The sequence below is a fragment of the Coffea eugenioides genome, chromosome 8 (genome assembly GCF_003713205.1).
Source record: "Coffea eugenioides isolate CCC68of chromosome 8, Ceug_1.0, whole genome shotgun sequence".
In the NCBI taxonomy this organism is placed as follows: domain Eukaryota; kingdom Viridiplantae; phylum Streptophyta; class Magnoliopsida; order Gentianales; family Rubiaceae; genus Coffea; species Coffea eugenioides.
In genome coordinates, this window is record NC_040042.1 from 5455567 (window position 1) to 5466583 (window position 11017).

General features: G+C 35.3%; 1 protein-coding gene across 1 annotated transcript; it reads left to right on the top strand.

The window, feature by feature from the left end:
- The first annotated feature begins 454 nt into the window (after nt 1-454).
- LOC113779794 (glycerol-3-phosphate acyltransferase, chloroplastic-like) lies at nt 455-7916 on the top strand. Its single transcript, XM_027325514.1, has 10 exons — nt 455-586; nt 670-767; nt 2843-2900; nt 4388-4489; nt 4589-4650; nt 4744-4854; nt 5795-5873; nt 6773-6892; nt 6964-7071; nt 7750-7916. Exons 1-10 carry the CDS (start codon nt 482-484, stop codon nt 7882-7884), a joined length of 978 nt encoding a protein of 325 aa, XP_027181315.1. The 5' UTR covers nt 455-481; the 3' UTR covers nt 7885-7916.
- The last annotated feature ends 3101 nt before the right edge of the window (nt 7917-11017 follow it).

Below are 11017 nucleotides of genomic sequence, written 5' to 3' on the forward strand. Positions count from 1 at the left end.
ATCCTGTGAAACTTCGATTAATTGATTTCTAGGCAATTCTACCTACGTCTGATTTCATGTCAAATATATACATTGATGTTCTTACAAGCATTGCATGAGATTATGGCATTATTATTCCCTTGAACAATCTTGTTTTCCAATCATTTGAATGGGATACTATTTGCGACATGCTTATAGTGCTTCATTAGTGAAAACTCTCTTTTTCCTGGCAAATTAGCAATCAATGGTGGTATGAGTTCTTCAAAGACTGGCTATTTTTTCCAATAATATCTGTAATGTTTCTAAATTTAAGTGCATGCACACCTTTTACATTGATAACAATTTTGTTTATGCTTAATTTGATTTTGTGCAATATTGAGTGGAAAATGGTGGTTAACCATGCTGACTATCATTTAAGTACAGTCTATTCAAGTATAGTCTTGTGCTTTTCTTTTGTTTGGTTCATAACTATCTCAAATGTTTGCTATTTCGTGATTCATATATGATACTTTCACTCCAGGTTTACCAAAGTGGAGATCCCAAAGCTCGTGAGATTGTATTATCTAATATGGCTTTGGCATTTGATCGCATCTTCATGGATGTCAAGGTAAGAACGGTATCATCTAATGCTGTACTATTTGCAATTTTAGGATTTCCTTGTTGTAATTGTTGATTTGCATCCACTTTCAGGATCCTTTTGAATTTTCATCCTATCACAAAGCTATTCGAGAACCTTTTGACTACTACATGTTTGGTCAAAATTATATCCGTCCCTTGATTGACTTCAGGCGAGTCTTTTATTTCTTTTATTTGTCATTTTACTAAGGATGTCTGGTTTACTGTAATTCAGGAGTGAGTAGAGTGGCTGTACTTCTCTTTGTTGGGTTAGGAAAAATCTCCATATATGGAAATCTGCTTAGGCTATGCCAAATAAAATTTGAGTGCAGCCTGAAATTCAAGTCCCATAGCTGGTGTACCCCAGTTTAGGTCAAATTTGCCTTTTTAATGCTTTCTGTCTGCAAATGACTACCAGCAACTGGGGTTAAAACTTTGAAATTCTGAACTTACGGGCTTATTTTTCTTTCTTTCTTTCTTTCTTTCTCTGTTTTAAGTCTTTAACCATATGCTTTGTGTTTGTAAGTTTTTTTTTTTTGCTTTATGCTAGATTTTGTCCAACTTTTGAAATAGCTCTGAGAATAAACTGTTATCTGAATTGAGTATGCAGTCTGAATTGAGTATGCAGTTGGATGCCTGTAATCTCTTGTATAACTTCATCTCAACCAAGTGACCTGGCTGGTTGCCTTTTTTTTCCCCCCCTTTAACTGGATAATTCCGTGTAATCCCACTTGACATCAGACTTTGAGATAAAGTTTGGTACATGAAACCAACTGAGCTTTCATTGCTTGTCATCTCTTGATATTCCATGGCTGATTACTTATATGATTCCTAATGTGGCCCCCCCTCTCTCTCCTTTGGGGCTGTTATGGGTAAGGATAAGAAGGTACATGTAGGCGTATGTAAACACCGAGGTCAGTTAGTTATCACCTGGTTTGGTCAATAACACTTGACAACGTGAGGTGAGATCGAGAGCATTTACCAGTAAGCAAGAGAGAAAAGCACTAGTTGTTAGACATTGGTATTGCGTATTTTAGATGAGTTGGTAGATGATTTCCATGACGGGAGTGGCTTTCGAGTTTGGGTAAGAAGGATGTAAGATCCTTCCACCTGAGAGCTTTAGATCTTTCTCTTAAGGAGGAGATGGGATGTCAGATTTGTGTCAAGCTTTTCTGTCAGCAGATCAAGCAAGCTTTTGTTTAGTGGGTTCATTGAGGGGAAGCAAGAAACAGTACATAGGGAGATTTATTGGCATCTCAGCCATTACCTTCTGTCAAATTGGAATATCATTTTGTTTTTCAGTTATCTTACATATTTCCTTTCAGCCTTCTTTTCTGGAAGAATGAGGGCTTAAGTTTTTATCACGAAGATTTTAACCTATAAATGCTATATTTTCATATGTATTTTACAGCCATTTTATCCTCTCATCTCCATAAGAAAGCTACATAGGAAAAGATTGCTTAAGAGTAAAGGTAAAACAAGAAAAGAAATTTTCAAAAGAAGATAAAGAAGCAGGCATTTAGTTTTCTCCTTTCCCCCTCCCAGCTATTAAAACCCACCTTGCCTGCATAACAACAACAACAATAGCCTGCCAAAAAAATCATTTATTTAATTTATTTGTGTAACAGTTCCTGCTGCCTTCTTGCTTGGCTTTTTCAGTAATGGAAACCGTAAAGCATCCTTCATAAAGAAAGAAAAAGAAGTAGACATGTGATTTTTGTTCAGTGGTTGAAAAAGTGATTGTGTGGTTGTGTGGGATTGGGTAAAAAGTTATATTTGTAATCATGAATATCTAGTGCATATGTTTTGAACAGGAGCTTTGATCTGATAGATCAGTTACTGATAGGAGATGGTGTAGGCTAAGTGCTAGAGAAAAGGAGGTGGAGGCTAGTTCAAAGTGGATATTTAAGGACTAACAAGATTCAACTATATATTTTTGTTTTGGAAGGACACTTTGTCTATTCCCTCTAGGTGAAAGAGGATAGTTGATCCTGTTTGGTTATTGGTCTCTTTAGGCTGTATTTTGGGACAAGTATCTTATTTGTTGAGCTGTCAATTTTCAAGATTAATTGCCAAGTGACATATCTTGTGCGGTTTCCTCATCTGCAATAACCCTCAGTTGTACAGTTTCCTATATAATTCTGATTTATTTCTAGGACTCGCATGAAGTCTCTGCCACCATATTCATTTTTTTCTTTTTTTTAGAGGTCCATGCAATAAGCAAAATCACTAATTTATCCCTTTACAGGAACTCTTATGTTGGAAACATTTCTCTTTTCAATGAAATTGGAGACAAGCTTCTTCAGGTGCATTTGCTTTTTATTTTTCCTCCTTTTCATGGTTGGTGAGGATTTATTATTCAAATTCCATCTTTAGAGTCACTTCATGTCTCCAGATCTCTGTCTCTGTCTCTCTCTCTCTCTCTCTCTCTCTATATCTGGTTTGTGTATGGGTGCTTGCGTGTGCATTTTTCATTCTTTATGCTTCTGATTGTCATCCCTCAGTTGGATCCATAACTGTTAAAGGGTTAAAATAATTGGAAAGCAGTGAAAATGAAATTCCATATTTTCTCGAGTTTCCTTGCTTGTAATAGAAGGAAAGTTAAGCATTTAGATCTAGCTTTACTTTCCGTCCTTCTCTTTTGCATTTCACCCAACTGTAGCATAAGAGTAACATGTAGGAGAAACAGTAGAAGAAACTTTTCATGAAAAATAAGATGATAAAAAGAAAAAAAAAGATGTAACAGAATAGATTGTTTTTGGAGAGAAAATTGTAAAAGTACTTGGTAAGAGTGTAACTGTTTCTCCCTCCATCCCACTGAGGTGTCATACTTTCTATTTTGGTCTGTCCAAATACAGCCACTCTATAATATGATAAAAATTTCTCATCTAATTTCCATTCCTACCCTTCATTTAAAATGAGCTGCTGGCCCATCATAATTCTTTTGACTTTTGCTAAGAAATTGTGCATGAAACTCACCAGCTTGGAACATGTGATGGCAAAAGGAGTGTGTTTCCGTGCATTCCTTTTCATTTGATGGTGATCTGATAAAGAATTGCATGGAATGCACATGGTCCCCACGAATTACACTAGCTCTAATATCAGTCGAGTGTGCAACTACGCTTGGTTCATTGGTAGCTTGTTAATTAACACAGGAAATTCATTTGACCTAGGTCATTTCTTACAATGTTCTGAAGGGTAAGTATAGAAAACAAAGCAACATTTCAGTACTGTTGAAAAAAAATGATTCTCTAGACGCGACGAAAAATTTGGGATGGAGTAATATTTTTGTTTTGGGGGGCTTTAGATACTGCTTTTACTTTTGATTCTGTAGTTCATTTTGATTTGCTGATATAGAATGAAAAATTACAACATTACTGGATGGTGCTACCTGTGCCCAAGTACAAGTCTGACCAATGAAAGTTAGGTTGTAAAATTGCTGGCTTAAAGAAGCTGGATGGGAATCATTGATAGTTTATATGTTCTTGTTTGCTAATGGTTGAGATATCATATTAACATGGGGATGGGGAACAAGGTTCTTTTTGCCCTTTTTTTCCCCCTTTTGTTTTTTCACTTGGTTTGAGATTAAGTGCAGGAGATGGCTGCTTAACCTAAAGTTGGAGTGCTGTAGTCTTATCTCCCTTAACCTTTCTTTTGGCCTGTGTTTTTTGTGGACGTGTAACTAAGAACGTATTTGATTATTATTTATCTATTAATTATATGATAAATAGTATTCTGCAGCTTTCTGTCCTAAATAAAAATTAAAATTCTGTATTTTGGATTGTATTTTCAGGGTGACAACATTGTCTTGATGTCTAACCACCAGACTGAAGCAGATCCAGCTGTTATTGCATTGCTGCTGGAATCAACAAATCCTAATCTTGCTGAGAACGTGGTGAAATAATCTATCTATAATCTGAGACTAAAAGTAAAAGCCTGTTCATATCTGCTATGAGTAATCTGTTAAAACCAACGTTTTTATGTTGCATCACAGATCTATGTGGCTGGGGATAGAGTTATTACTGATCCTCTTTGCAAGCCCTTTAGCATGGGAAGGTGCATTTGTATTTACTTTAAAGAAGCTTGTATTTATAAATGTGCTTGTTCCTTCTGAAATGATTTAAAGTTGGTTGGCTTTCTACATTTCAGGAATCTGTTATGTGTTTATTCAAAAAACCACATGAATGATGATCCTGAGCTGGTTGAGATGAAACGTAGAGCAAACACAAAAAGCTTAAAAGAGATGGCTTTGCTTCTGAGGTATACTGGCTTATTCATTAAGAAGCAATTGTCTGAATTATGTGAAGTTCCAAATTCATTTAAAAGTTGCCTTTAATCTTTAAGTCCAGTTGTCAATTGTCCATCTTCCTAGTGTATGTGACAACATTGTCAAATGCCTTGGCTATGATACCATTGTGTGTCCCATTTAAACTCAGACTCCCCATTGTCGTATTTAATCCATTATTCTAGTAATGCTGTTCTTTGTTGTGGAACAATATAGATGTGACGTTATTGGTTTAGTGACACCCAGCATCCTCTTTTTGGCTTCATCAATTGCCAGTTGTTTACCAAGTAAAAAGGGTACAGATATGTGGTATTTGTTCCACAGAATGATTTGTTTAGTATTAAAACTTACAGGTTCTAAATTCCTATAATGATCTTGCATATATAGCAAATTTATGTATTATATGCTACTTTTAAATTGCTCCCTTTGCCATTTTGGTTTTGATTAGTTCAGTCAGATATAGGACTGGCAACATCTTTCTGGTCATTTTATGATCTTAGAACAGGTGAACTGGGCATGCAGATTACACTATCTTAGCCTTGGACTGAACATCAATAGTTTGTTTTTGAAGTTCTAATGACGTTAAAGAATTTCAAAGCTTAAGCATTTCTATTGTTGTATATCACGACCACATTCTAATGTCAATCATTGGACCCTATGTTTCCACTTAAAATCATTTGACTGTAGTTTCACCAGTTCTGGACCTTTAGGAGGCAAAATCTGAAACTATTCTGAGCTTCTTTATCCTGATATACAATTAGTAGTATTGACTTCATTTGTTTTGCCCCTGAAATTTTTCTCCTCACTCTGGTAATTGCACTTTTAATTTCTTAGTTCCTTTGCACAGTTAGGCCTAATTCTAATTTCTTAATCTAGCACTATGTCTGCACAAAGACTAACTTTATTTGATCCCAGGGGTGGATCAACAATAATCTGGATTGCACCAAGTGGTGGCAGGGACCGCCCAGATCCTGTCTCAGGAGAGTGGTATCCAGTAAGGAGATTCCATCACTCATTTACTTTTGACTCAAAACTTGACACCTCCAAGGGATTCCTGTAGACTTGATAAACTGCTTGTTGGTTAAGTCATTTGGAAGAGTCAATTCATGAGGGTATACTTGGTTTCTGAACCCTACAATTTGCTGATGAGCTTAGTATTTCAATGGCACTTAGTGATAACAAAAACTCAAGTTACTTGGAATGAAGTCTTTGCATTAAAAACCAACTTGCCGGTGCAAAAAGAAGATTTGATATCCTTGATTAATATACTTTTGTGTATGTCCGCATAGAGAAGAAGAACTAGGATATCGGTGTTATTATCACGCATATTTAAAAAGTTTGTTAAGTTGACTAAGTGACACATAAGAAGCATATATAGCTTCTTCGCAAAGTTTCTGCAGAAAAAAGGTATTTTTGTCAAGTTTTTTTGGTTTTTGTTTGCTATTAATTTCTTTATTGACAATCTCATTGGCAGTGCTTTTAACGGTTGATTTCAACAATTTATTTGACATAAATATATCCCAACCATATTTAATGACATTTAACCCTGGTTATCTCTCATGATTTATACTTTCCTTGAGTTATCAAACAATTGTCTTGTGTAAGAGTTGCAATTGGTTTTTCATTTTGGCATTACTTCCCTTGAAGGTCTTTGTCAAGAGTTGTATAGGTTTTCTTTTTACTCTTTATGTAATCAAGGACCAACTATGTACAAAATTAAGCTCAAATATGAATATATTGAAAAGAGGGAAAAGCAATCATGCTTTGCAATTTTTACATTTCATCCTCATCCTGCGTGCTTTCATTAAACAAATTCCAACCTACAATAACCTGAGTCATCTGCACCAGCTTCTTCCAATCACACTTGTCTAATAGTTACATGTCACTTTTTAGGCACCCTTTGACGTTTCCTCAGTGGACAACATGAGAAGGCTTGTGGAACATGCTGGTGTTCCTGGTCACATATATCCCTTGGCAATATTATGTCATGATATCATGCCCCCTCCACCAAAGGTAACTTTTTATTTTGCATTTGATATTTTGTTGTTGATGATTTCATCTGACTTAAAAGTGACTTTTTGCAGGTGGAAAAAGAAATTGGGGAGAAAAGAATGATATCATTCCATGGGGTTGGATTGTCAGTGGCACCAGAAATCGGTTTCCATGCCACTTCCTTGGAAGACCCTGAAAAGGTTAGTTGCATCAAGTATGACTGAAGTTCATTAGGTCAGTAGAATTCTGTTTGTCCCTGGACGTTTGTTTGCCATGTTTCTTTTTTAGCTTAAATCTTAACTGCCAGCCTTTTCTTTTGTTAATTCGTGTCTGTCAAATGAGTTTGCTTGTAGATTTTATGTTTAGTCAGATACGAATATAAGAAATTTAAATGCACTGCATAGACACAGTCTCTCTTGTATCCTTCAGACTGGTCTGTTTGGAAATTGATCTCTCTCTCTCTCTCTGCACTTCATTAAGGCAAAATAACAGTCTTCATATTTATCCTGCATTTCTTCTCCAATACCTCAGACCTTGTAAGTCAATAACCGTTTTTAAGAAAGACTTGTACATATTCTAAATCATGCATTAGAGTGAGCACTGCAATATTTTCCATCTTAACTTGGCATGACTATCTACTGGAAAGGAAAAGTCTTAGGAGCATAGAACTTAGAGCAGAACAGAAAGCGAGATGATAAAGGGGGTCTCAATGGCTATTATGTAATTCTTTCACCGCAATGCATGATTTCACTTGATCTCGTTTTCTAATATTTGAGTAGAATCCTGAGGTTCAGATATTCTCTGGATCCTATGTTATGTCAGTTTAGCACTCCCAATTTTTGAATTTTTAATAACAGATCATCTTATTGTTATTGCAGAATAAGGCAGCTTATACGCAGGCATTGTATGATTCTGTGAACGAACAGTATAACGTGCTTAAGTCTGCTATACATGGTAAACAAGGTCTAAATGCATCAACACCTACTGTCTCGTTGTCCCAGCCATGGCAATAGCTAACTCATAATCTGTTTGACCTCCATATGCTGTAAAATCAGGTAAATTACCTTTATCCTTGGCTAAGTTTATCTTAAAATAATAATATCTGCTATTGTTTGTTTCACTGTCCGACGTATCCTAAGTACTTACTCGTGCTTAACAATCCAAAACATCAAAATCTGGAAATGCTTATTTTTGTACAATTATGAACTTGAGCTTTTTAAAGTGAATCATCGTTGAGTTGATTAGTTGGGGGAGCTGATTTTTCTCCTTTCTATCGCAGGCTAATACAATTCTTTTGATGAAACTGTATAGCTCCTCAACCCGAAGTCTCTTCATAGTTGTAAGACAGCAGGATCAACGAGCACATATGCTCTGTGCAATATATGCACAATAGTTTACCACACTTCAGGGCTCGATTTGGTGCTTCCTATAGCAGACAGACTTACCTAACACGAACAGTTTGAAGTTCTGCAAGTTGAGCTCTGTAAAGTTTTGTGGTGCCAAAAGGTTCATAGTTTAGTAGTAGCAGGCAAGTGGGGTTACACGTATATTTTACATAGCTGCATGAATGTATCAAATTTTGTGAAACTGAAAGAATTTATAGGTTCGACAGAAAAACAAAAGAAAGAATTTATAGGTTGTATATATATATTGTACCTACAATCCAAATTTTCTCTTCTTTTCCTGATTTTCCTTCAATGTTTGGTTATCCATGCATATTTTCAAACCGTCTATTAATTAGAGACCTAGGCTTGAAGCCCATGACGTTGTTTTCTAGTGGAATCCTTTGTCATGGAGATAGACAGAAAGTGTTGCGCACTTCTGGCTTGTCAAGCCCAATTGATCTTTGGGTGTCACTCGGCAATGCCGATAATGTGCCAAATACTTTGCTTTGGAGATAAATGGATTATGACGTCTTCGATTCAATGTTTCCGGTGTAGATAATCAAGCAATCAAATGAAACTAATAAGCAGCAACTTTAAGCCTATTAAGGGAAGGGCTATTTTGGTTCATGGAGGATGTTAAAATTCAACTGCTTTGCTAGAAAGTAACTATTTGCTTAGGAACTGATCTACTTTGGTTAAGGGAACTCGAGATTTTGATGTACTTGCTCTTAAGGCTCTTCATCAACTAGATGGTGTTTAGATATGGCTTAGTTTCAGAGTGTGTTTACCATTATTTGAAAATATATGGACCACAGAAATCTTATACTGCCCAAAAGTTCTACCCCACTTAATTGTTTCCTACACCTTTGTCTACTATAAATGTTCGGCTTTGGCTGTTTCATTACCTAGACCAGTCCATCTGGCCTCTTGGATCATTGGATCCAAGGACTTTGGCCTTCAACTTACAAGTGCAGTGTCCTGTTACAAACGAAGGCCCGTTTGACAAGTAAGTTTTTTGGGTGTTTGTCTAAAACTTTACTGTAACTTACTGTGGAAGTATTTAAAAAAAATTTTGAAGTGTGTAAATTTTTGAATATTTTGAAATGTATAGTTTAAAAACTTTAAGAAATTTTTTGAGGTTACTGTAGTTAAAGTTTTTTAAAAACTTGTAGCAGATAAACTTGACAAAAACTCAAGTGCATATGGTTTCCATTTATGATATCCCCGTAAAATATCATCAAGTTGCTAAGCCCAAATATCGAACAAGTTTTAAGGATTTGTGCAAAACTTTAAAATTTGCGATCCTCCCAATTTTGATCCTTCAAAATCTTCTCTTGTATTGCATGCAAGATGCTAGAGTGGGCCTCACGTGTGTCCATAGAAACACGAGATGCTGTACTTAGAACCTGCTCCAAGCTTTATAACCCCTCGAAAGTCGAATGTATATTAATCAAGAAACGATGTCCGGGCAATTCCCCTTCTGTTCCTTTAATTTTTATTCGTGTTTGTTTTCATATGCGAGGGGAAAGATCAGCAGCACGCTAACCACTGCATGTGTGAGGATAAACAAAGTTGTTTATACTTTATTGTTTGTCTTTGTGGTAGATAACAAGAAGAGAAAAGCTAATACCAAAGACAATTTATGAATGGTACTACTACTGCTATATATAATGATATATATAAACACATCAAATCTCTGGTTCCCGTGTAGGGTTAAGATTGAGACAATTGCTAGCGCTCTCTCCATTCTCAAGTTACCTGTGGCGTTGTTTATTCAAACGTATTGATTTTGTTTGTGTTGCATGCACGACGATGTAGAATCATTTCACATTCTAATGTAACGGAACAATCAATAGTGTATTCTCAAATTCCCATAAGCCGACATTATGCCAATATTCAATTGATAGTATAGTAGTAGTATATTATTATGTGTTTTTTTTTTCTATTATGTTGTCTAAGGTACAGAATAAGCATACAAAATATAGGGATGGATTTACAGTAAATTTTAAATATTATCATTTACCCTTAAATCAAAAAAAACTTTAGCAAAATAAATTAAACTTTTACAGATAACTAACGAGTAAATCTTATTTACACTGATAGTGCATACACTATCACCGTTGAATCCACGACACATGTACAAAAATTGAGTTCCAAATTTAAATTTTGCATAGTTGTTATTTATCCAACGTTAGGAAAGATTAATCCATAACTAAATATTGGGTTTGCTTTTGTATGCTTAAGCCTGTGTCTTTAAAGCACAAAATAGAAGAACCTTTATTATTTTAAAAGCAAAGGAAGAAACCAAGGAGAGTGACGGTGTAGTTCTAAGATGGCATTTATGGGATTTACACTCGAGTTCATTAGACAGAACTTATAAGTTCAACTACTTTTATCAACCTTTGTGATTTTATGAAAATTGTGAGAGGAAAATGAATGAGATGAATTTCGCGACAATCATGGTTTATTTTCTTAGTTTCACAACATTTTGTTATATTTCCTCTCTGTAAAAGTTAGTGACAATGAGATTTGTTAGGATAAAATACACTCTGAAATTGTGATGAATATGGTTCAGGATACAACATTCCTAAATGCGAAAATAAATAAATTTTTTCCCACAAAACATAGGGAGTGAGTCCACTATAAAATTCAAACATTATCATTCATCCCTTGAATTGAGGAAATTTTAACGAAAAAAATATTTAAATTTTTATAAACTACTAAATATCAAGATTCTCTCTTATTTTTTGCCCTTAGAACA

Bases quoted from the DNA above. Each gene is read 5' to 3' on its own strand.
- LOC113779794 (XM_027325514.1), top strand. From the start codon at position 482: ATGATACTTTCACTCCAGGTTTACCAAAGTGGAGATCCCAAAGCTCGT. The intron at 4,490-4,588 runs GTGAAATAATCT...GTTGCATCACAG, and splicing joins CTAATCTTGCTGAGAACGTG to ATCTATGTGGCTGGGGATAG. The intron at 7,072-7,749 runs GTTAGTTGCATC...TTGTTATTGCAG, and splicing joins CCTTGGAAGACCCTGAAAAG to AATAAGGCAGCTTATACGCA.